This window comes from Eumetopias jubatus, unplaced genomic scaffold (assembly GCF_037043125.1).
Source record: "Eumetopias jubatus isolate StellerSeaLion01/CBP00866 unplaced genomic scaffold, mEumJub1_p1.0 scaffold_5, whole genome shotgun sequence".
Taxonomy (NCBI): Eukaryota; Metazoa; Chordata; class Mammalia; order Carnivora; family Otariidae; genus Eumetopias; species Eumetopias jubatus.
In genome coordinates, this window is record NW_028274811.1 from 128,920,404 (window position 1) to 128,947,384 (window position 26,981).

The 26,981-nt window shown below is 43.8% G+C and overlaps 1 protein-coding gene and 1 pseudogene across 2 annotated transcripts in view; both read right to left on the reverse strand.

The window, feature by feature from the left end:
• Positions 1 to 26,981, reverse strand: part of PDZD2 (PDZ domain containing 2) — a 212,534-nt gene that overhangs the window by 58,524 nt on the left and 127,029 nt on the right. For both annotated transcript variants that reach the window (XM_088023529.1, XM_028098107.2), the window contains exons 3-5: positions 18,588 to 18,730; positions 15,698 to 15,830; positions 9,406 to 9,561 (exon numbers count right to left, since the gene is read on the reverse strand). In XM_088023529.1, the coding sequence (XP_087879655.1) occupies positions 9,406 to 9,561; positions 15,698 to 15,830; positions 18,588 to 18,730 (432 nt within the window). The remainder of the gene's footprint in view (positions 1 to 9,405; positions 9,562 to 15,697; positions 15,831 to 18,587; positions 18,731 to 26,981) is intronic.
• Positions 7,926 to 8,278, reverse strand: LOC114204885 (10 kDa heat shock protein, mitochondrial pseudogene; annotated as a pseudogene).

Consider the following 26,981-nt stretch of genomic DNA (forward strand, 5'->3'; position numbering starts at 1 on the left):
CATAAGCATGACTCGTCTTGGGGGGACAAGCAGAGCTAAATAGCCTTCTCTCTCACCTATTTCTAGCTTATAAAAGGCAAGGTTGGGGCCAGCTGATCCCCTAGGTTCCTTGTAGCTCAGACACTTTGCAGTTCTATTTATCAGAATCCCCATCTTTGAGACTCTCCTTTCCATGATCTTTTCCCTGGTACCTTTTTGACTCGTCTCTTTTCACTTACGGTCCACATACTACTTCACCAACTCCCTTGGAATGTTTAATCTTTTGTTGTTGCTTTTGATTTGTTAAAAAAAAAATCAAGTCCTAAATTCCATCTTTAGCCTGTAGCTTTCCTACCTTAACCGAACAAAAAGTAAAGAGATCTACTCATTTGTTAATGAGGCACTACCATGAATGTCCTATTTTAAGGAAAGGTATGCTGTGTTTTCCCAATGCTATATGTAGAAAAATGATTTCTCTATCATCAGTATTCCTATGCCAGGTGGAAAATCCAGAAGGAAGAGGCAGACGATAGACTTCCTAGTTTGCAGACACCAACAATGAGTGCCATGCCCATTTTAAATGCATGGCGGGCTGGTGAAGGCGGGCAAGTCAGTGGGAGATGATCAAACATGACGAGGGGGGAACGTCAACTGTCCAACTGTCCCAGCATCCTTCCACCCCATACATACATGCATACTGGGAGCCAACAGTGAACCCTTGGTATACATGGGGAAGCAAACCTGACATGGGTCCTGCCCACTTGGGTCCTCTACTAGTGCGGGAGGATGACATTAAGCAAGCCTGCACATGCATCTTTGCATCATTATAATCTGCGTTAAGGACCATGAAGGAAAATACAGGGCGTGTTACATGCTAGGCATCCAGGCATGAAGGATATGTGTATCTGGGAAGACTTCCCAGGAGAAGTGAGTCCTGAAGTTAGATGAGTAGGAAGAGGAAGCCCAGAAAGAAGGGAAGACCATGTCTGACGCAGGGGAGTGCGCCATGTCTAAGCAGTTGCTGCAATTGCCATGGACTCAGAGGCACCCTGAGGTGTGTAGCCCAGCCCACTGCACCTGGGCGAGCAGCCTGTAACACCCTCTCATTGAGGCTTTAGGGAGAGAACATCTGCCCCTCTTGCAAAAAGTGCAGTGTGCCCTGTGTCAGTCCCTGTGCATTCACAGTTTCATTCTGTGAAGATCTGAGTTCCAGTCAGTTATGGGGTCTTCCCATTTTAATACTAGTTGCAAGTTTACATACTTGGTGCTCATTGTTCTTTGCATAAGGCTCTGATTTGATTCACCAGGAAAAAAAAAATCTAGCTTAGGCACAAAACAAGAGACTGTTTCCCACCTAGGGCAGCTCGACTCAACCAGAAACGGTACTTCTAGACACGGCAATGCAAGTCCTCAGCGCCCAGACACTCTGGAAACTAAGGGCCGACACTTTATCAGTTACTCAATCCAAACAAAGCCCAAGAGCTCCTTTCCTTTCTTTCCATATGTAGATTAATACCCATCCCTGAAGATGCTAACTCTTCCAGAAGACTGGAATTCAGGTTCTCCCTCCTCATGACTATCCCACCACCAAAGAATCAAACACCAATATCACTTACAGAACCGTTAAGATCCAGTTTGGCGCTTCTTTCCTTTTGAAAGATGAGGTCCTTTATTCCTTCTTAAACCCTAATCACCCAGAAGTTCTCTAAGATTTTCCTGAACTGGTGATTCCAGAAATGTTAGAACTGATTCCCTTGATGTCAAAGGAAGCCGGATACAGGCCTGCTGACTGATGTGCTAAACAAACTCTTCCGAGCTGAGCCTTGACAATTGCAGGTTTGGCAAGACAATCATTACTTCCAGTTTTGTTTTTGTTAAAATAGAAAAAGGCTCCCCAACACTTAAGAGGTATCACCCAGTCCATCATGCCTTGTTATATTAAAACTCTTCTTCCTCTCTTCATTTTAAAAGAGAGGAGCCACTTTCTCAGGAGGCTAGATTTTTTTCCCCCTGAAAAATCTAATTTTTAAAAAAGATGAGCTATGATTATTTACACTTGAGAAAGGATACACGTTTTTTGGAATAGCCAATAACAACACAGTTACCACTCCTTTTATTGGCGGGCTCTGAAGTTCTCAAATGTTAGCCTGTGTCCAAATCACCTGGAAAGCTTGTTAAATGACGCTGGCTGCCAACCTCAGAGTTTTTGACTTGCAGGTTGAGGGTGGGACCTGAGGATCCGTGGTTCTAACACATTTCCAGGTGATGCTGCTGCTGCTGGTCCGGGGACCACACCTGGAGAACCATTGCTCCAGAGACAGCTTTATGATCAAGAAATATGTACTGAGGGGCACCTCAGTGGCTCAGTTGGTTAAACGTCTGACTCTTGATTTTGGCTCAGGTGGTGATCTCAGGATCATGAGATCGAGCCCTGTGTTGGGCTCTGCACTGCTTGAGATTCCCTCTCTTCCTCTGCCCCTCTCCCCTCAGCCCTGCTCACATGCGCACACGCACTCTCTGTCCCCCCCCAAAAGAGAAATATGTACTGAGTAAGTATTGAACACAAGGTACTCCAGTGGATACTGGGAGCCTAAATAGATATGCCTGGCTTCAAAAGTTTACAAAGTTTGAGTATTTTCTTTCTTCCCCCAAAGAGATAAGCAGCTACCCGTAAATGGAGAACAGCACAGGCTTAAATGCCCAGGGAGCAGTGATCAACAGATTCGGGAGAGAGCGCGATGTTGGTAAATGTTTTGAGCAGAGGGCGGCCTTGGAGATAACTCTGAACTTGATCTGGTCCTTGAGAGGAAGGTTAGTGCTTAGATAACCAGAGATGAGACACACACGTAATGCCTCAAAGCAAAGCATCTCAGTTCCTTTTAATACCAACTCTCCTTTCTATGGGGATGTTGGCAGGCAGCAGAGGAATTACGACTCGTGTCCTCCGCAGGCTTGCACACTCAGCAGCGCAACGTCATCTTGGTTCCAAGTGTGCAAAACCTGCAACTGAGTTGAGACTCCCTCAACTGGCCACAAGGGCCAGAAAGGAATTACTCTTCCCGATTCTCCTATCAGCAGCAAGACCAGATCTTGCAGCACTGTGATACCCCACAGCGTGATACCCTCAGTGGTGGAAGAGGCAGGGGCCAATTCCTCTTAAGAGTAGATGGAGGAGGGCTCAGCAGGGGGCAAGAGGAGTGAAGCACAAGTATCAGAGGCTCGTGGACCCAGGCTTGTACCTCAAGGACAGAAGACGACCAGGTGAGCACCAAGAGACAGATCAGAAGTGGTCAAGGAATGGCAAGACAGCACAGGAGAATCCTTCCTCTTTTCAACCTCCTATTAATCCCAGACACGCTACCATCCTAGGGTGACAGAGATGCTTAAGACATCATGGTCTTTGCCCTTGAAATGTTCATGTCTAATGAGGAAGACAGAATAAAAAGATAAATTATGAAAACAAGATGGTAAGCACTATGGCCGAAGTCTATTCAAGTGCAGAGCGCAGACCAAATAACTCTGGGGGGCTCAGGGAAAGCTTTACTTATGGGGAGGAATAACATTTGGGCTGGGCTGACAAGTATCTTCCAAGTTGAAAGAGCAGGTACAAAGGCACAAAGTAGTGGAGAGTTCTGGAACACCTGGGGAACATGGATCTCACAGTGCTAGGGGAGGGGTGTGTGTGTGTGTGTGTAGGGCTGCTGGGAGCATGTACAGACATCTGTGCAGGCAGGCTGGAGTTTATGCATTCCATGTTAAGGAGTTGGGATTTTAACCTCAGTGTGATTGAGAGTCAGTGAATAATTTTATACCATTAAGCAACATGGCCAGATACTAATTTACAAATTGTCATTGCAGAGCAGAAGACAAAGTGGAGAAGACAGACTTGAGAAAGAATGGCCAGTCACGTGGACCAGGACCACAGCCGGCACGGGGGAAGCGGCAGTCTCCCATACTGGCTGTGGTGGGGGGGCGGTGAGCAGTGGATGGTGGAGATGGAGCCCTGTCACTGAAGCCAGACCCTTCTGAGATGGATGACAATTATGCAAATCACCATGGAATTTCACTGTCCTGCTCCCACTCCCTTTTTTCTGCCTCCACTACTCAAATTTGATGTTCACCATATGGTTTTATTCCAAGCACGGCTGGACCTTTCTGAAAGGAAAATCTCCTTGCTGTCTATTGCAGCCATGAAAAATAAATCCTAAGGATGCTCATCACAGGTCCTCAGCCTTTGTATTGCGTTTGCTCAGCTAAGTGCTTGGAGCACACTGTGACTTACAGGTGCAAAAATAGTCAATGTCTGAGTGGAGTTTGGCAGCAGGTTTAATTATTATCATCTGTGAAATAAAAGGCTTTGTAACTTGATTAAACAGTACCAGGTTTCTTTCATTTAAATGGTTCATTAGTATTTAAAATATGATGAAGCAGAGTCCTGGACTATAAACATAGAACTGAAAAAGAGAATTCCCTGCCCCCCCCCTCAGTAGTTCAGTACCTTTATAAGGCAGAGCAAGGCAGACCCTGGGCACATTGTGAAATCCAGAAAATACTTCGTGCCAGCTGCCTACTTGCTGGTCCTTCAGGGCTCTGTCTCGGGCTCCGTTCTCCTGGGTGAAACCAGAGCTCAAGAGGATGGTGACACATGACTGGTGCTGAGGCATTACTGGGGAGCCAGGGAGAAACCCAGGTGTTCCCCCCTCTGGGAGGGCTTTGCAAGGAAGGCAGAGCAGAAGGTGAAGTGGGTGAGGTGGTGTCGAGGCTCAGAGAAGGGAGAACTGTCAAAGCAGGATCGGTTTGGGTTTCGCATGGATAATGGATTTGGGATTTGTCTATGAAAGCCTGGGGTGACATGACGGAGATCCCCTACCATACTGCACTGAGACGTGCACTTGTAGAGAATTAGTGCTGAGTTTCCCAGATAAATTACGTTATCACATAAGGCATTGTCATGCTTTTGGCAAAACTACAATAAACATATAAAACAATATATGATTAATTGGTAAACTTTTTTTTTTTTTTAACATAATGTTATTGGTGATGATGGGAACTGGCCACTGCTAGATCTCTAAGTTAGTAATAAATAACCTCTCTGGAGAAAACCTTTGACTAAGCAATTCTGCTTCAAGCTATTTAAGGAAATAAAATAAAAAAACGTGCACGGAGGTACATGAATGAAGATATTCTGTACAGCATTCTTTATAACTTTGAAAAAATCAGATATACCTGTGATTGATGAAAATGGAATTTCTGGTAGAAAACTGGTGAAATAAGCTATGGCACTTCTATGTTATGGAATATTAGCAATTATAAATCATGCTTCAGGAGCCCCTTTAATGACATGGGGGAAATGTTCATGATTATATCACTGAAATCATACCAAGTTTCAAAAGTAAATATAAGATCAATTAAAAATACACGTGTGCTGGGGCGCCCGGGTGGTGCAGTTGTTTAAGTGTCTGACTCTTGGTTTTGGCTCAGGTTGTGATTTCGGGGTTGTGGGATTGAACCCTGTGTTGGGCTCCACACTCAGTGTGGTCCACTTAAGACTCCCTCTCCCCCTCTCCCCCTCTGCCCCTCCCCATCCCCCCGCCCCCGTACACACACGCTCTTTCTCTCACAAATAAATCTTAAAAAAATATGTGTGTTTATCTACTGATTTAATACAATCCCTTTCAAAATACTGACAGCATTTTTCACAGAACTTGAACAAATAATCCCAAAACCTGCATGGAGCCACGAAAGACTCCGAATAGCCAAAGCAACCTTGAAAAAGAAGAAAAAAGCTGGAGGTATCACAATCCCAGATTTCAAGACATACTACAAAGCTGTAGTGATCCAAATAGTATGGTGCTGGCACAAAAATAGACACATAGATCAATGGAACAGAACAGAAAATCCTGAACCAAACCCATGACTATACGGTCAATTAATCAATGACAAAGGAGGCCAGGATAGGCAATGGGGAAAAGACAGTCTCTTCAACAAATGGTGTTGGGAAACTGGACAGCAACATGCAAAAGGATGAAACTGGACCACTTTCTTACACCTTAAACACACACCCCCCCCCACACACAAAATTTGTGGTTAAAGACTCAAACGTGAGACCTGAAACCATAAAAATCTGAAAGAGAACATAGACAGTAATTTCTCTGACATCAGTCATAGCAACATTTTTCTAGACATGTCTCCTCAGGCAAGGGAAACAAAAGCAAAAATGAACTGTTGGGACTTCATCAAAATAAAAAGCTTCTGCACAGCAAAGGAAACACCTAGCAAAACTAAAAGACAACCTACTGAGTGGGAGAAGATATTTGCAGATGACACTCAGGCTGCTTTCATTATTTGGCTATGGTAAATAATGCTGCAATAAACATAACGGTGCATATATTTTTTCAAATTAGTGTTTTTGTATTCTTTGGGTAAATACCCAGTAGTGGAATTATGAATTATATGGTAGCTCTATTTTTAACCTTTTGAGGAACAGCTATACTGTTTTCCAGAGTGGCTGCACAGTTTGCATTCCCATCAACAGTGCACGAGGGTTCCTTTTTCCCCACATCTTCACCAACACTTGCTGTTTCTTGTGTTGTTGATTTCAGTCATTCTGACAGGTGTGAGGTGATACCTCATTGTGGTTTTGATTTGTATTTCCCTGATGATGAGTGATGTTGAGCATCTTTTCATGTATCTGTTGGCCACCTGGATGTCTTCTTTGGAGAAATGTCGGTTCATGTCTTCTGCCCATTTTTAAATTAGATTACTTGTTGTTTTGGTGTTGAGTTGTGTAAGTTCATTAAATATTTTGGACACTAACCCTTTATTGGATAAGTCATCTGCAAAGAGGTGGCAGGGAGGAGACACTAGATACACAGGCCTGTCCGAGGCTTATTCAAGGACCACCCCTGTAGGCTACGGGGGCTAGAATGTGGATAGTAATCCAAAGGCCCTCTGAGGCTGCCGTGCTGTGGTCAGTTGTGGGCCTTGGAGTAACCGTAATTTTTATGGTGGATAAATCCAGTTAGATTTAGGTGTCATTTTCATTAGCATTCAATGAATGCTTATTCTGTTGTTTGTTTTAAAATTCATTTTGATATTTATAACTCAGCACCAGATGTAGTGGCTAAACTCTAGGGATTCATTGGGAACCCAATCCAGTCATCACATTACCTCATGGAGTGTAGAGTTGGACAGGGGAAACAGATCTTAATCAAATAATCACAAATTCAGATGTGACAAGCGGTTCACATGAGAGCCACAGAGTCATGCTATGAGGGCTAAGAGATTTAGTATATGTGGGTGTATTCAGGAAAACTTTCTCTGAGGCAGTAACACTATAGCATCCCAAAGATGAATAGGAGTCATCTTATTCAGGCAGAGGATTCCAGAGAGAGAGAGAGAGAGAGAGAGAGAAAGAAAGAGGGAGAGAGAGAATAGCATTTGCAAAGGTCCTGTGGCACAAAAAGATGCAGTCATCTTGAGGGACTACAGGAAGGGTGGTGTGGTGGTTGCTTATGAGGAATGACGAACTCGGTGAGAAGTAAGGTTCGAGAAGTAAGTAGGAGTCAGAGAAGCAGTGTAGGCCACGAAAATTAGCTTCGTCTCTGCCCTTACTAAACATAAAAATAAGGGCAGCCACCAAATGGTATCAAAATACAAAGAGATGGAAATAATTACACAGTTGTTTTTAAGCTGTTCACCTTAACCTCATTCATTCAGCTCTGGTTTATTTGCTTCACAGGTTAGTGTTCCGAGAAAGATCTCCTTTGAAGGGAAAGCAGCTGGAAAAATGTTTCAGATCAACACTGGCCCTATACAATGCCTGCAGGCAAATTACAAAAAGGGATCTCTTCTTTTTTTTTTTTTTTTTAGTTTGGATACCATTAGTTTATTATAAAAGAGAGACATGAAAATTATTTACATGATGAAAGATTTCACAACCTCACTGGAATGGGCAGCTTCACTTCATGCCATTTTAATAATGATTTCAGTCCACATACTTTCCGAGAATGTCACCATCTCTAAATAAGAAATAATCCTTGTCATCTAGAACTACTTTGGTGCCTCCATATTCTGGGAGAAGAACTTTATCTCCAACTTTCACACTAATTGGTTGAATCTCTCCACCCTTTCCTTTAGAGCCCGATCCAACAGCTACTACTGTTGCTTGTAACACTTTTCCTTGAGATTTTTCTGGAAGCATAATACCTCCTTTGGTTACAGTTTCAGCTGCGCTCCTTTCAACTAAAACTCGGTCAAAGACGGGAAGAAACTTTCTAAACGCCTGCCCTGCCATGACGCCGACTGCCGTAGTTGGTACTCCCAAAAAGGCATCTCTTCTTTAAGATGCTTTCCTTCCTTGACTGGAAAATTGTCCTAATTTATTGAATTTGTTAGAGCAAAACTCTTTACTGCCATCTTTCAGAAAATTGTCCTAATAAATATAAAAGCCTATGATTTTTATCATGCAAACGGTGCTTCCTTCAAGGTAGCACACTGTGCAATCTACACCTATACAACCATACTCAGTAGCCCTGAATCTCCAGTGATGGAAAAGAAAGGAGAAAAGCAACCTTTTCTTCCTTAAACTAAAAGAGCATGTTGCATAAATGTAATAAAACATGCATTTTTGGTCTTCTGAGGCCTAATTATAACCACAACGAATTTTCCAATCCATACCCATGCTGCCTGGGTTTAGTGCTGGTGGGAAAGAGTAAGGGGCTCCAATGGCAGAAGGGGGGCACCCTCCCCATGGCTGGTTGGATGGGGAAGAAGTGCTAACAAGAGTTTACACTAAAAATGCCACACCTGTCAGATCTGGGATCCAAAGAGGAAACAAGGAGCCACACTGCAATCCCAGTTAACTAAAAGCCCTCCCGACTCCACGTGCCAGGTAGCACGTGAGAGCAGACCCTGAGGGTGTGAAAACAGCCACGAGCCCAGTGAAAGTCCTGGTTTCCTTAAAACCGAAAGACATATCCACACCACTGTGCCTGAATGGACTTTATGTTACTGTAACATTCCACTCTCAACCAGAATCTCTCCAAGTTTAAATTCACAACCAATCGTTTTCAAACACTACAACAAAAAATAGCAATAAAATCCATGTGTACATATGAATTACTAAGTGTCCTGGAACTTCATATACACACTGAACTTCCTGCACAGTTGCTCTCTCATCTCATTTCCAATTTCAATGTTTTTTCTTAAATGAAAATCACTACCCTTACAGATTTGTTTGGAAGCTCCTGACCAAAAAATAAAAAAATAAAATAAATAAAAATAAAAATAAAAAAAATGCCCTGTGGTCCGCTTCCATTCGGTCTCTAGCCTACTGTCTTAAGCTATCATCTCTGATCCTGCCATCAATGTCTTCAGGGAAACATTGTTCCAGCAAAGCAGCTGGGGAAACAGAGGTGCACTTACTGTTCCCTGGACAGAAGACGAGCTGGGTCCTTCGTCTTCTTCCCCGTCTGGTTCCTGGTCTTCGTTGTCGGTCCAAGAGGACACGTCCTCTACTGAACTGGTCAGATCAGGCAAACTCTTAGATGTTAACCTCAGGAGGTCCTCGGCAGAGTTTTCCTATGGGGACACAATTAAAGACTCATGAATTACCCTACAGCACCAAGCCGTTCTGGGTCAAGCTCAAGGAAAACCCAGCAGAGTCAGCTGGGAGTAGTCAGGCACTCTGAACCCAAAGACCAGATGGGAATGTATGTTCCACATTTCCAGGATGGCGAGGTTACCTCCCATGTCAGGGCTGTAGACCCAATTTAAACCCAAACCAATTTTTTTTTTCCTGAAAAATCTGTGTTTCTTAGATGTTTCTACAGGCAATCCAAATTCCCTGAACTTTAGATCCTCTGATACTCTCTCCTACCTTGCGTTCAGGGTAGTTTAAGCGCCCTCATAGGCAGGCCAACATCTTAGAGCTGTGGTCTCTGCCCAGTGCTCCAAACCCACCTCCCTCCATTCTCCCCTCCAACCCACACCTTCCATTCCAGACATACTGACCTTCCAACACGCCAGGCCCTGCTCCCTTTTCTACCAGCAGTTCCCTCTGCCCAGTGAGCTAAGCTTCCCGGCTCAGCCTGAGCACCCTCTCCTGCAAGCCCTCCTGGACCATCTCAGGAGGCATCCCATTTGCCTTTCCCTTCTTCCCGAATGTCCTTTACTCTTTCTTTCAGCGCTTCGCATGTACGTCTGACTATACCACCTATCTCTCCTGCTTATCTGAGCGTTCCTCAAACCGAATGCCATTTCTACTCTTTGACGTGTCCCCAGGCCCAGGACAGAGCTCTAATATCCATGTGTTCCTCCCCCTCATGGCTCATCTCACTAGCATATGTTCATTAGAAAGAGATTAGGCTGTTGATTGAATCATGACGCCAAAGTGGAGACTGATAAGGTCTCTTCAAAGAAAGCAGCCCTTGAACAATTTTTAAAGGTCAACAAAATACATGGAATCAGACTCCATTAAGATTAGACTATAAAGAGGGCTCCACCATAGCCCTTCCTTCCTATGCACAGACAAGGCCACAGGGGTCAGTGGGAGGCAGGCGAGGTCACCTAGGCCACGTGATAATCCCACATGCAGAGGTGGCCCACACAGCCGCCGAGAACTCTCCGGGGAGGCGCCACAGCCCAGGAGGCCAGGGACCAGGGCTGCGGCTGATCTGATGCCAGAAAAGAGAGAAATGTGTCCTTCCTTCTCCCACAACAGCCATTTCTACAAGGAAGGAAGCCTGTGGAAAGCTTTGATCACCATATTCTTCGGGGCTTGACAGAAAGGAGAACAAGAGAAGACACCCATCTCAAACAAGGGGTGTTACAGACTATTCGTGACTGGGCACCTGGTGACAGTGATGTTTGTTGCTAGTTTGATGTGTGTCCCACCGTGGAGGCACCCGCAGCCTATTCACGTCAGGTCAGTAATTGTGAATACTATACAGTTAGACCTTACCTCAGGGAAGGAAAAAGCTATGAAGCAAAAAGTGAGTTCAGCTCTCTTCTGGGAGGTCAACTCTGTTAGACCATTAACGGAAAAGAGTTTTTAAAAAAGATGAAGGTCCCAACTGGTGAGTAAATGGTACAACAGCCACAGGATAGAAGACTCCATGGTCATCAGCAATGGTGCTACAGAAAGGCACTTTCTGATGCGGAAAGATTCTTACTGCATGCTGCTTAGTGAAAAAGCAGGTGAGAAACAGTATTATCATTTTAATAATGGATGTAACAATAAACTGGATGTAGTAATATGTGATAACCATAAAGGCAAACATTTCTCCAAGTGCTTCTTGCAACCAGCCGCAGTGTTTGGGCTCTTTATATTTCATTTAATCTTCCAGACACTCTGCGAAGTAGTTACAGATTCTCACCGTCCAGGTGAGGAAACAAAGGTTTAAAAAAATGCAACAACTTGTTCAAGACACACAGCTTAAAAAAAAAAAAAAAGACACACAGCCTTTAGGGGCTATACTGGCTCTGATGTTCAGGGGACTCTGCCTCCAGGGGCACTCTGGCCCCTTGTGTTTGAGTCTGTTAAAAAAACACACCTGTAAGGACTGACCAGGTAATGGATAGAACTATTGGCGGTGTTATGAAAATGTTATCTTCCTTTTCTTCTAGGTTTTCTACATTATTTTCTACAAATAATAAATGCATGTTACTTGTTAATAAAAACTGAGAGTGCTCGAGAGAGAGAGAAATCTGTATTGATATGTATGTGCTTCCCGGAATATCAAAACATGCTGGGATATTCTGATTTCATTCATTTGACAAAAACTTTCTAAGCTCGTATGTATAAGCAAGCAACATATTTGTATGGAGCACATGAGACAGCCTGTCCCGAAGAAAGTAATGGTTATATTTTCAAAACAATGCCCTAAAGTTTGGTGACAAAGTGACTGTTTTCTACAGCAATAATTTACATTTTTATTTATTTATTTTTTATTCAGCAAATCAAAAGCTCTTTTTTTCCCACCTTCTTCTCTTCAAATGTAAAGACAAAACAAAGACTCTGGACTGCTTGCTCTTGTTGGATAACGAAGAGGCACAGATGCCAAGAGGTGTGGAAAGACGGACTTTTTCTCTCCAAGGTGGATGAGTATCTTGGAGGGTGGAGATTAAGTTTAGGAACAAACAGTGGGCAGCTGCTATAGCAACGTATTGCCTGGCTGTAAACGGAGTCTATGGGAGGAAATGAGAGGTATCACTCCTCTGCGGGCTGGGTCATCTTTAGGCCCTTCACTACAGATGGCCAAGAGCAATAGATTGAGAGCTGGAACACCCATTCCAGGGCTCCAGACGCCCTACAAAGACCCAGTGAGTGTCCCTAAAGTCAAAGCTTCTGGCAGGAACACATTACCTTTCTTTAATGCCATTGGCTCCGTGTCCTCTATATCTTATTTGACTAAGGGGCAGCTTGGTGTACAGGAAGAAGCATGAAAGTGAAGTCTTATGGACCCATGATGAAACCTGTTTCTGCCCCCCACTGCTTGTGTGACCTCTGGGTAAATTAATTAACCACTTAGATTTTAACGTCATCTTTTGAATAAAAAGAATTAATACCTCTCTCATGGGATTTCAAGAATTAAATGAGATCATAGGGAAAAAGCACCTGGCACCCAGTGTGTACCTGATACATATTAGCGTCCTTTCTTTGAGTCAGTGAGTGAGACCACAGATCAGGCATCATCCAGGAAACCAGCTTTCAAAACCCCCTTGTATCCTCCTTAATTATGCTTACCCATAAGTGGACTTTTTATTATTTAAATTTTAGGTAGTATAATATTACAGTGCAATATTGGTTTCTGGAGTGGAATGCAGTGATTCATCACTAACACAAAACACCCAGTGCTCATCACAACAAGTGCCCTCCTTAATGCCCATCACCCATCTAAACCATTCCCCACCCACCTCCCTTAGTCAACCCTCAGTTTGTTCTCTCCTGTTGAGTATTTTATGGCTTGTTTCCTCTCTCTTTTCTTTTCCTCTTTCCCATATGTTCATCTATTTTCTTTCTTAAATTCCACATATGAATGAGATCATATGGTATCTGTCTTCCTCTGACTGACCTTTTTCACCTAGCATAATACATTCTAGCTCATCCACGTCGTTGTAAATGGCAAGATTTCATTATTTTTGATGGCTGAGTAATACTCCATTGTGTGTGTGTGTGTGTGTGTGTGTGTGTGTGTGTGTGTGTGTACACACACACACATCACATTTTCTTTATCATCAGTTGATGGGCATTTGGGCTCTCTCCATAGTTTAGCCATTGTTGAAAATGCTGCTATAAACATTGGGGAGCATGTAACCCTTCGAATCTGTATTTTTGTATCCTTTGGGTAAATACCTAGTAGGGCAATTGCTGGATTGTAGGTTAGTTCTATTTTTAACATTTTGAGGAGCCTCCATATTTTTCTCTAGTGTGGCTACACCAGTTTGCGTTCCCACCAACAGTATTAAGAAAAGTTCCCCTTTCTCTGCATCCTCGCCAACATCTGTTGTTTCCTGTGTTGTTAATTTTAGCCATCCTGACATGTGTGAGGTGGTATCTCATTGTGGTTTTGATTTGTATTTCCCTGATGATGAGTGATGTTGAGCATCTTTTCATGTTTCTGTTAGCTATCTGGATGTCTTCTTTGGAAAAAGTGTCTATTCAGGTCTTCTGCCCATTTCTTAACTGGGTTGTTTCTTTTTTTGGGGTGTTGAATTTGAGAAGTTCTTTGTAGATTTTGGACACTAACCCCTTATCAGTTAGGGTAGATATTTGCAAATATCTTCTCCAATTCTGTAGGCTACCTTTTAGTTTTGTTGATTGTTTCCTTTGCTGTGCAGAAGATTTTTATCTCGATGAAGTCCCAATAGTTCATTTTGCTTTTGTTTTCCTTGCCTGTGGTGACGTGTCTAGAAAGAAGTTGCTATGGCTGAGGTCAAAGAGGTTGCTGCCTGTGTTCTCCTCTAGGATTTTGATGGTTTCCTGTCTTACATTAAGGTCTTTCATCCATTTTTGAATTTATTTTTATGTATGGTGTAAGCAAGTGATAAGTGGACGGACCTTTCTTGTTTTTATTTTATGATTTCTTTGTGTCCATGTGTTTGTGGATAACAGCTTGACCTAGAAGATGTTTTCTCTTCCCCATTTTCTGAACTAGCAGGAGAAAGAAGTCAGCATAGAAATAAAGGTTTGGTGGCCCCATGGTATGCTTGTGCAGGAACCCCCGCATTCTTGAGCCAGAGACTGTGGGGAGGTGGGCTGTGCAAACACAGCATTCAGTGTGTGTGTGAGTGTTTAAGACCCGATGGTGCTTTTCAAACCCCATCACCTTTGGCTGAAAGGGAACTTGCTTGTCCTTCCCTTGCAGCATTTCCCTCTTGTGGAATTCAGCAGACTGAGTGGGAACATCCCTGCTCTGCTCTCCTTCCTGTCCCAAGTGAGGAGACACCAGGGTACCCTGGGGTATCTCTGAGAGGGGAGGAGGGAGCCTGTGAATGGAGACTGTCTGAACCCCTGCCTCCGGGGCCTCAATGCCAACCCTTCCTCCCAAGTCTGTGCCAAGGCTCTGCGTTCTTGTTGGAAGCCTGAGAGTCTGGGTTAAGGGATTGGGGTGTGAGAGGGATAAAAGGAGGAAAGCAGATTTTCCAGACAGTTCAAAATATTCTAATTATTAAATACTCCCAAAATAGGCAATACACCTTGTAATCTAAGAGGGAAAATACAGAAAAACCTGTGGAGGTTAGGTTCAAAAAAATAATAGGAACAATGGGGACAGAATTAGCCCTACTGGGCGAGACCGTATTGCTGCGGAGGGTTGAGGCCTGGGGCGGCTTCCCGTCACTGCTTCCATGAGTGGAATGAAGCCCAGTGGCTCCCCTGCATAGCTCCCAAGTGCTGTGGGCATTTTCCTGTCTTAGCAACAGCAGATGGGACCAAGGAGCAGAAGCAAGAGGGCTCGGGTCCTCTTTCTGGTCACACTGCTATGGAGGCCAGGGCACGAAGGCTGGTGACACCAGGGGACGAAGCGGATGCTGGGGGCCCAGGACATCGGCACTGTTTTAACACACTCCAGGGATGGGGGCGCAAGAAGCCCAAGCCTGAGCCCTTGTGACAAAGAGGGGACAACCAGAGGGAGGGGACAGACATGCTGTGCATCAAAGCCAGGGACCTGGCGCTGCAGATGCAAGCCAGCCACAGGAGCTCGGCCTCACTGTCTCATCAGGAAAACTGAGGAGAAAGGGGGAAAGGGGTGGCTGGACAAACAGGATCCACAGGGCTTCCGGCAGCGCCAACACTCTGTGAGGACACGAGTCAGAACCAGGGCCTGTCGCCTGCCCGTGGCTAGCCCTGAACCTTTTTCCTTTGGGACCTGGGAGAGGGGCAGCTCCACACCTCTCCTTCATCCCTGCCTTCCAGTGGACATCCATGTCTCCTCTTCGGTTTCTCCCCGGGAGGGGTGCTACTCTCTCTGCCTTGTCCTTCTGGCCACCCTACCATTCCTCCCCCTTCCTTAGTCCTATTACTGCTTTTCCATCAATTAAATATTTCAGATAAAGGCCACCCTCGTGGGCTTGCCCTGTAGAATCACAGCCGTTTAAATGGTCCCAGTAAACATGCAAGTGTGTGCGTGCGTATGTGGCACAGGAAGGGCTCAAATCCAAATTCACCACCATCATTAAAAATATTAAAAACAAAAAACAAAAACAAACTACCTACCTTGCTGGCTACCACCAGCTGAACCATTCCAGTGGCGGAGCGGAGAATGGCCACAGCTTCCTCATGGGAGAGCCCCACCAGTAAGTGACCATTGATTACCAGCAGCTCATCTCCTAAGGACAGCCTGCCATCCCTGAGGAAATGGAGATGGGAAAAAAATCCCTTGTCAAGATATTCTGGGCTTGAGAAGGGCCATTTTCCTGGAGCTGGGGAGGGTCGCAAGAGGGACGGTTAAAATCAGGCTAAGGAAAAAGTAGAGACAGCCAGCGACAGTTTGGGTTGGGATTTTTCCTTTGGTCTGGCTGGGCCCTGATGCCCACTTAGGGAAACCCCATGATTTCACATGGTTGCCTGGCAGCAAGCAAGTTCTTAGTTCACCGCCATATCCTGCATCAACCTTAATGAAATGCTTCCCATCCAGGGGGAGACAATGATAGAGGAACTGAGACCCCAAGGTTTTTGGAAAGTCGAGTCATTCTGTTTTTAATCCTAATGCCATCCTGTCCTCACAACTGAGTTGTCAGCTGAGTCACTGAGCTGAGCACCCCAAACAAAGGTATCTTAAGCTTAACAGAAGCCTTCTCTAACCTGCTGTCCTCTCTCTTTCCAGGTGACAAGGACCTGGCCATGTTTCCTCTGTGGCTCCTGGGACCCTTCACTGCATGTGCATGTGCCCCACCCCCCAACACACATGCAGAGTTATAGGACCTTGAGGATAAAGTCTCTCAGCACCAATTCCATCCTACAGCCATGCTTCATCAGGAGGATGAATACAAAAATCAAACAGTCTGACCGGTTAACTGCTATTGCACGTGTCAGACCTGGTCTACAAATGTGTTCTGTTTCTTTATTTCCTCTAAAGTAAATTATAGCTGACTTAGAGCTTCCTTCCCACTGGGCTGGGACTGCCTGCCGTCGGGTGGGTCAAGGGTTGGGGTGGCACGCTGTGCCAGAGCATTGTGCATGTGCCTTCGGTCATGAAGGGTCAACAGTCCTGTGGGTTCCACTTGAACCTCCAGTGGTCTGGTTTTCCATGCTCCCAAAGGAGCCAGAGGTTTTTCATCTCTATTGCTAAATATGGGATAGGAAGTCTGGTGAGGGGGATGGTCCCTAAGCCTAGGGTTCCACCATCCCCTCCGAAGGCTTTCCATCAATACCCAAGGTGCTGGTGTGGGACTGTGCCTGTCCCCAATATTCCTAGATTTACCCAAATTTCTCTCCAACGTGTTGACTCTTCCCACCTTGCCTTCTTTCAGCAAATCAACCAGCTTCTCTCCATCCTTCCCTCCCTCACTGGTTTTTCTCTCAGTCGTCTAAGGCATGCATCATAATCTTTTCCATGAATTTAGGCTTTCACGAAAGACAGGAGGCACCAGAGACTTGCGACAGCCTCTGATTTCTGTCCTTCAAAAATCCCTGAATCAGAGAAATGCGAAGAACCCTTCTAGTTGCTTGGATTGGAAAGAGAAGGGGAATAGGAAGCCCACAGAGAACCTCAAGGAGGTGTATGTGGGGGGGCCATCGAGAAAGAGAGGGATTTAGGAGTAAAAAAGAACACTGAGTTCTGACCAATGTCCCTGAATTTATTCAAGACCATCCCTACCCCCATCCCTTTTCTTATTTCCCTCTTCAATTCCATTTGTCTCATCTCCTGTTATTAACTAGAACGCCCCACATGTGAATTATATACTCCAGAAGCAGAGAGAGAGACAGGCACACAACTCCAGGCTAAGGGGGAAGAGAAAATGGTGAAACCTACTAGAAACAGCTCACATAGAAAACAGACAAGAACAGTTCTATTTAAGTTTATCTCTGGGCACAGGAATTTCCTAATTGTCAACTTTCCAAAGACATGCTAGAACCCAAGACCGAGGATTAATGGGAAAATGGCTATCTGATGGGAGTTCCTCAAAGCATACCTCATGTGGGAAATTTAGTGATGCTCTTCTGGATCAAAACTAAGGTCTTAATCCTTCCATAATGACGGCTGCCCAGATAACTGACAAGTGCAGTTATTCTTCTCTCTAGTTGTTAGCATCTTACCCTGAGTCATGAGACTAGAACTGGGACATGACACATGACCGTTTCTACCGTTGTCCTCTCCTAGTCTTCCAATCTTTTTTATACACCTACTGTATACGTGTGTATACTGTACATACCCCAGCGTGCCTTGTCGATAGTAGACGCCCTATATACACGGAAGCAGTCAGCTAGCAAAGCAAAGGCATGCTGTATATTTTGGGATAGTTACATCCTTGTAACTCCAGATGGATTTCTTTGTACATGCTCTGCCTAAGCACTGTCCTTCTTCCTACTTAAGACAGTAGTTCAGATTAAAAAACAAGTTTTGAAGTATGAATTGTTCAGGTCACAAGGAGAAAAATTCCCATTTACATTTCTCCTCTTGGCATTTACATGACACATGTATATAAGTGTGTGTTGAAACCTGACAGAACTGACACGGCACATGAACTGTGGTCGCCATTTAAAATCAATTGCTTTCCCACGTCATTAGCCACAATCTTATGGGGGTTAAGATGTCAGGAATGTGGCGTTCTGTTGCGTAGCATAGTCTCAATAGGTAACCACATATTACCAGTATCCTAAAAGTTAGGATAAGTAACAATCACTTGAAACTCAAAACAGGCTAGAAAGAAATCCAATCTCTTCTGATTCGGAGGAGCCTGTACTGTCTCCAGCAATTAGCCACTTCCTGTGCCCAGAGGTGTGTTTAATTGGAACTGCTCATGCCTGATTTTCTTCCATGCTCCAGCATCATCTTTATGAACTGCAATTACCAGGGCTTTGACCAAATGGAAGAGTCCTACACCCGGAGGAAGGGAAGGGAGAGGATAAGGTGGCAGAGAAGAAGGGAGAGTTATCTAGTCACCTGTGAGCGGCACCTCCTTCCTTCACTTGAGTGACAACGATAGCGTGAGGTGAGCGCTTTGATCCTCGGCCTCCACTAACCTGAATTCCCAGCCCATCCGATTCTTTAAGCAGCTCCATCTTCCATATCCGGCCAACTTCCTCCTTGGAAGAAAAAGTGAGCACACTATGAAGTATATGGACAGACACGTGGCATTGACCCAGGAGAGTGGAGCTGTTAGGTCAAGCCAAATAGTCATCAATTGTCAACAGGTATTGTAGATGACCACGGAAAGAAAAAGCCGTGTGTGCTGGACCAGACTCTCTAGCTGCCTGTCTAACAGAACGTTCTGTGATGATGGAAATGTTCTATATTTGTACAATCCAACATGGAGCCACTAGCCACAGGTGACTATTGAGTGCTTGAAATGTGGGTAGTGGCAACTGAGATGCTAAATGTTTTATTTCATTTAGTTTTAATTAAATTAAATAGCTACCTGTGGCGAGTGGCTATAATATTGGACAGCAAGAGTGATTATCCAATTTCCTGACCAGGATTCTGTTAAGTAAAACTTCTTCTGCCTGAAACCTGGATACCACTGTGTGTATAAACACTGGCTGTGTCTGGGTTCCATTTATTTACGCACAGCTACTGATTAATAAAGGAAGATGAAAGGAAGGCAAAGATAGGTCTTGGTGCCAGGAGACTTCAACTAATTTGAGCCCAGCTCTGACACTTAGTACTTATGAAAGTCCTTATGCCTAAGACCCTCAGTTTCCTTGCCTCTAAAGTGGGGATAATTATTAATACTTTCAGATTTGTCATTAGGATTAAATGAGATATTTATGGAAGCAGCAGTGCTTCTGACACCTAGTAGAGACATAATAAATGTTGACTGGTGACCTTAGATTATTTATATAGGCACATGTATATGGTAGAACCATCATATTATAATATACCCAATGGTACTGTAACAGTGTTGCATGGTGACAAATGGTAGCTACAGTTGTGGTGAGCATAGCATAATGTGTAGTTGTCCAATCACTATGTTGTACACCTGAAACTGATGTAACATTGTGTATCAATTATACATCACTAAAAAAAACCCTATCATGTTGAATTGAATCTCAAGCTTCCTAAGACCATAAAAATGAGATCTTTGGTGGGAGAAACCAAAACAGGAAATTAATTGATGAATTTGTTATTGACTTCTTATAGACATTGGTCTGTACACTCTTTAAATACATTAAAACATGCTTCAACCCTTATAAAGATCTATTCTTTAAAAAAACTAATCATGTCTCTAAGTCCTCTGGACTAATGGTAGCTTTTCTGCTTTGGTTAATTCTCCATTTCACTCCCTATTTTATGCCTGATGCAAAATGTTTGAGTTCCTTCAGATACTTGGGTGTTCAGAGAAACGAAAGCAAAACCTTCCAAGGTGATTTACTTTGGGGGTCTTACGTTAGGCTCACTCCTGTAAGTTCTTTTTATCTCTAGGTCTATGGGTATGCATTCCTTAACATATAAAACAAAAGCCATGTCCTTTCCTCATCCATCATGAAGGTCTAAAGGAACCATTAAGGTCCAATATGGACAAAGCCATCCTCCTCCCAGAAATAGACAACCTTCCCATTTAAGCTGCTTGCAAAAGAGAAAGAATGTGAAGTATTCAGAAAATCTGAAATACATACTGTCAGAAACTAAAATGAAACTTGCAATAGTAAAAAAACCAGATGTTAAACAGTCACTGATGTGCAGCAGTAAGAATGTCTGGGGAAATTATTAACAGACAGAGACCTGTTGGATCCTATACTTTCTCTAGTCAGCACTGCTCAGCGGGGCTCCATTGCTCTGGCAACATGCAGTGGTGCCAATGGTCTCCTTCATCTGCTGACCACAGACAAACGATGCCTGTCTGGCCAAATGTAACTTCAGAAGTCACTGGCTTACCACGGTAGTTCATGAACTTGTCAACAATCCCTGTATCATCCAATCATTTCACTTTGGACTCCATGGTTTTTGGTTTGTTGCCTCTGACCTCTGGAACACCTTTATCTCTTCTCCATTCAGAAGTAACCTACTGGCCTTCAAAGTCTCTCACAGCTCCACTATTTCCTAAAAGCCATCCTTGAGAGTCAGTGCTACTGACAAGATGGCAACTTTTGACACACGAGGCCCTGTGGCCTAGTGGATAGCCCCAAAGGGAACAAATTCAGGGATGTGCTGATTAGCTGTTGTCCTGGCTTGCTCCTATGGGCCTACCCTATGGCTGCCTCCCTGGGCCTAACAAAGGAGCTGAGAAACTAGAGCATAATGGTGGCTTGACTTGTTTTTTCCATGGAAGATATGCCATGGCTACTAGGGTCTTGATGGTATGGGACAGTGCTCCTCCCTCTCCCAGTACATAAGAGCTGTGAAATCCTTTCCCCAAAGCAACAGGGACCATTATTAGAGTCCAGAACTAAGAAAATCCATTTGGCTTTAGCCCAAATTAGCAGAAACCTATTCATCCCATTACTAGCTGCACCATCATTTCCCCCCATCCTACCATCTTTTTGTTAAACAGAGCTTGTTACGTACAGTTCATAGAGGGTATGACAATACTAGATATACAGTCCTTTCTCATTTTTAACTAGCTTTTAGAAATAGAACTTGTGGCAAGAAACACGCAAAACTATGATCATGGAGAAAGAATAATGACCTAATGTATATACTCTTGACAAAAGAGCTAAAGACAATTTTCATTAAGAGCACTCACATGCCCCATTTATACCCTTGCCCAATACACACACAAATAGTTAAATGCAAAATAAAACACATATCTAATAAAAACAGCTTCAGAGGGCAGGGATGACCAATCTGTAATACGGCCCCCAACTATGCTAATCAAGAAGCAGGTCTTCTTTTCCACTTTTATCCAATAACATGAGTTTTTTCCTCCATAATTGAAAGTAGGAACTATATGGGGGGAGTTTAAAGAAGTCCATGCAAGTTTCCCAGCTCTGGAATTTCTTGATCATCTAATGAGGAGTTCAGAGGTACACAAAGGAAGGCACAAACAGGAAGAAAGAGGCAGATGTTATCATTCTCAATTGTCCAACTGTCAGTATTAAATCTAGCTGCCCACAGCTAAAAGCAGTGTTCAGTTACAAACAAAATCAGTGTCTGAAGTTTATGAGGCTAAAGCTGGCACTGGCAGAAAATCAACAGGCCAACTTAAATATAATAATATTAAGTATATTTCCAACTGCTTCCTTACAATTCCACTTGGGTATCTAATACACACCTCAGTATGGTCAAAACAAGACTCTGCCTCCCTCTCACTCCTGGCTTTCTCACCACCATCATCTACTCAAGCTAAAGAGGGTATGCAAACCAAAAGCTCACAAGTTATCTTTGATTCCTCCTTCTATTTCCTGTATCTAAACCATAAGCAAAATCTGTCGATTCTACTTGCAAAACACACCCACATCCACCTACTTCTGCTCCTCTTTGCCACCACCACTGTCAAGACCACCAGCATCTCTAGCTTGAGTTATCACACTAGCCTCCAATCTGGTCTCTCTTTTTATTTTTTGCTCCCTACAATCTCCTATTCTCCATTACACATCTAGGGGAGACTTTTTTCTTTTTTAAGATTATTTATTTAGTTTAGAGGGAGAGAGAAGGTAAGCAGGGGCAGAGGGAGAGAGAGAGAAACCTCCAGCAGACTTCCCACTGAGCATGGAGCCTGACATGGGGCTTGATCCCAGGACCCTGAGATCATGATCTGAGCCGAAATCAGGAGTTCACCGCTTAAGGCTGAGTCACCCAGGGTGAACTTTTTTAAAAAAACATACATGATGCACTCAGCTTAAACCTTCCAACAGCTCCCTACTAGACTTAGACTGAGGTCTAAATCTTTGAGATGGTTTACACAAACCTCTACATCTAGTCCCGCCCATGATCCCAAATCACCTCCCTGTGCTCTCCCCATCACTCACTGTGCTTTGGTCTCTCTGCCCCTGGAACATTCCATCACTCCTGCCTAGGACAGCTGCATGTGCTGGCTCCTCCCTGGAAATATTCTGCCCCTAGATTTTGTAGGGCTGTCCTTTCCTGACACTCAGGCTTCAGCTCAAACATTGCCTCTCTAATGAGGTCTTCACTGATACCAATTTCAGCTAACTCCCTACCGGGCCACTGCCCAGGCATCTTTCACTTTACTGCTTTATTTCATTTATAGTACCAGTTGCCACCATCTAACATTTAGATTCAGTTATCTGCTTGTTTATTGCTTGTGGCCCCTTATCTGTGATAAGTGCCATGGGACAGAACCATGTCTCTCATTTATCAGCAGGTTCTCCAGCAACTAGAACAGTGCCTAGCCCATAACAATACTGCATAAATGCCAAAGAATTAACAAATATAGGATGTTTATACACGGATCTTATGGTTTTTCAGAAGTTACTGAGAGTGACATTAAGAGGCTCGCCCAGATGGGAAACCTGCATGTTTGCCAATGTTTAGCGTGTGAACATCCAATCCAGTTGTAGAGACGATTGAGTTCTGAAACAGATCCTGTCTAGACAGATGGCTCAAGCCTTTGCTTCCTTTTACATTGGCTTAAAGGGCAACGAGACTCTGTCAGCCTGTTGAGAAAAAGCCAAACCATGCAAAATTGGATGCTATGGACTTTTGTATTAATATTGTCGAAGTGCTACCCTTTCCTATAAAATGCCGATTACTGTGTGATGCTCACACATGCATCTCTTCACAGACGCAAAAAAAAAAAAAAAAAAAAGGATTTATTTACAAAACAGAGGTGGTACATTAAAGGGAGCTGTCTCGGCAGCATTTAAATGACCTCATCTTCTGCTGGAACCAAAAATAATATTTCACAATAGCATCTTTTCTCCAAATGTGAGAAGAAACATCATCCAACTAGAATTTTACTGCAGTAAATCGTCTGGCTCTAGTTGCAAACTTAGATCCTGAGACTGTTTGCCTATCCCTTCTTATTTAGAATGATCAGTAAGAAATAAAAAGATATGTTATCAGTGTCAGAGTTGAAGTTCCTGAGTCATCAGACCAAAACGTCAGTTCACGGGTGAGGAGATGGAAGCTCAGAGGAAGAACATGGCAGCCCGATGTCCACGGAGCGGGGGATGGAAGAACGAGGGCTGGAACCTGGTGTCCCATCTCTCAGGCCTAGAGCTCTTGGGTGCCTTCATTAATAAACATCTACAGACCACCTGCAGGTGCAAGGCAGTGAGCCAGGACACAGAGACAAGTAAGGTCCTTGCCCTTCAAGTCTACCTGGGACACAACAAGCCACATGGTAGTTGGACTATGTGGGATTCATGCACTGATCAAGATGAGAAGCGGGCACTGCAGGAGCCCAAAGAGGAGACGCCTAAAGACGGGGCAGGTGGCAGAAGGGTCACAGAAGCCTCCTAGAGGAGTGTGTCATGGTGTTTCGTCCCCCAGAAACAGAAGAAGCTAAGCTACAAGGGGGAGGGGAGGAGAAACGGGGCAGCAAGAGCAGCATCTGCAAAGGCTCCGAGGAGAGAGTGAGCATAGTCCTTTGGAAAAAATTGTGGCTGATTCAGCCCAAAGAGGAGAGGAAGAAAGCAGTGAGAGATGAAGGCAAAAAGTTAAGCAGGGACCATACAGGGAAAGGGTTCCTGTGTTTCACCAAGCTAAGGAGCTTGGGTATTACCCTGAAGATAAAGCGGACCCACCCAAAGGGCTTAAGCTGCAGTGTGTGTGAGGACGCACACACATGCTTGAGGCGCTCTCTTTAGAAAGGTCTCTCTGGTTGCTGTGGAGACAGTGGATGACGGGATGACAGTGGACAGTGGAATGGGTAGCAGAACATCAGGACTACCCATGTGGGAAATGAAAGCTGCTTGACCCAAACAGCAAGGGAGAGAGACCCCAAAGGGAGCCGGGGTTGACAGGACTTGGCGATCAACTGGACAGGGTGGAAGGAAGAGGGCAGCATTTCAGTTGACTCCAGGATGCCAACTGTCCCAATTTGCTGGGATGAAGGCATTTCCCAGGATGTGGGATTGTCAGCACAAAACCAGGGAAAGCTCTAGACAAACCAGGTGAGTAACTGCTAGTTGAATCTCAGGTTTCTGGCTTGGGCAACGTTACGGGTGGTGGAACCTGGAACACTGGAGCCAGCTTGGTGGTGCGGGAAAGTCATGCGTCAAGTTTTAGGCATGATGTGAAATAGCCAAGATGGAGATATACTGCAGGCAGGTGGTAGAAGGGTTGGCGCGGGGGGCGGGGCTCAGGAGAGAGGTTGAAGGAGCAGACATGGACTGAAGAGGGACATTACCACATAGAAGGATAGAAGTTCACCCAGTGACCATGGGGGGAGGGCTTACTAGAATAGGACCATCCTCAGGCTGTTTCTGCTTGACGCAAACATCAGGGACAACCTAGGAGATGTCCTGGGTGTGACTCTCCTTCTGAGTTTCCTTCTCCTGCATATTCAGACCTGGGGCAGCCTTCCTGAGGTCTCTGCAGACCGCTTGCCCTGAACCACTCAGCCTTCCTGAGGTCTCTAGGGTGGAGGTCTGATACTGTACAGGTGAATTACATGTGTTAGGGTGAAACCACAAATGGACCCACAGACACACACACCCGCTATAAATCAATTCGCCTGGCTGGCAAATGGTAGGATTCTTTTTTTCACTATGATACGACTAAGTTGTATTTATTTTTTACCATGCTGCATTACAAAAATACACATCTGTAGTAAACAGGCTTGCAAGAACTTTCCCCTTGGATGAGTAATGGTCTTCGCTAGACAGGGAGTAAGGAACTCTGACCTCAGTTCTAAAATTGCTTATCTATGTCCTAGGAGATTATATTTTAGACAATGGGCCCAACTTTTGTAGTTTAAAAGATTAATCTGGTTGCATATGTATTATTATGTGTTGATATTTTATAGAAACATATGGTTTTTTAAAAAGAAGATATTTATTAGAGGAAACATGTTTCCTATAGTTCTGTTAAAGGGAAAGAGGATATGAAAACAAAGACTGAAGATTTATTTTTATGTAACAAATAACAGTCTATGAAAAAGAAGCATCCGACAAAAATGGTCTGAATGTTTATAAGCCTTTTCTGTAATTTATTAAGTCTTTGTAGATATATTAAATCATTAATAAAGCAGAAACGGAACAATGCTGACATGTTTAATCTCCCATTATTCAAATGCAATGGAATTTTTTCCCCTGAGGGCTTAAGAGGTAAATACCTGATTTTTGTTTTTCTGGAAATTCCATTTTAGCATGACCTTGGGCTCATCCTGGAGTAAAAATAAAAATCTGCTCAGTCCAAGAACCTACAGGACTTTCTGTGATGGTCTACTGGTCCCAATGTGGGGGCCACCTGGATGCAGGGGAAGCTGTGACGACCTACTTCTCGCCAACTGTATCAATCCTGGGTAAATGCATCAAACAATGATGCTTCTGGGGCGGAAAAGGGTGTTAAAATATATTCATGCCTGAGAGGGTCTGTGGCCTATGCTGACTTTCTAAGATGGGAAGTATAACCCAGGGTCAATACTCAATCTACAGATTATGGCCAGTTGTGAAGAATGCAAATTCTGGCAGGTCTCTCCTTTTTATAGGCTTTAAAAAAAAAAAAGTCCCAAAGTCAAAAGATCTAGTTTTTTTTTTTTTTTTAAATCACCGTTTCATTCATATCTTCTTGGACATTTGACCTTGAGTGTAAAAACCAAGCAAAGAAACTCTGATATGTGTAGTCTTCAGATAGTCTAATCCAGAAATTCAATTTTACGTTATTGACTTAAGATGAGCAGAGAATAGTAGCCTCTTAATTTTTTTTTTTTTCTTTTAAAGTCGTTTCCAAATTATTTCCACTGTGTCCTAGGTCAAATGAAAGCCTGTTTGTTTGGACTGTATATGAGATTCAATCTCTTTTGGTAACTTAAACCTTCAAAATGATTAAGAGAACCAACACTTCCTAATTTATTCACTCTAGGCTTTCTGTGTATTCATAATTTAATCATTAGGAGAACAAGTCATATCCAAGTAGAGTATTACCAATAAGAAACACATTATAATCTTTTTATTGCCCCTAATTCTTTTTTGAGGGGGACCATAAAGTTTGTAGAAAATCATTGATAGAGACATTACTTTTTTCTTCTTCATTTACACATTCCATCTACAAATCATGCCTCTCTGGGTAAGGCTTTATGAAGATCACTGAGATCCTCAGATGAAGGAACATGGTCCCCTGAGAGAGGGGTCATTTTATTTCCTCTCCTCCCATTATACAGATTAGCTATGATTGCAGAAATATGCATGAAACAGACTTACTAGAAATTCTATTCACTGCCAGGTTACCATTTCAGCAGCCTGCAAAGCTGAACTTGATATTTCTTCTGTG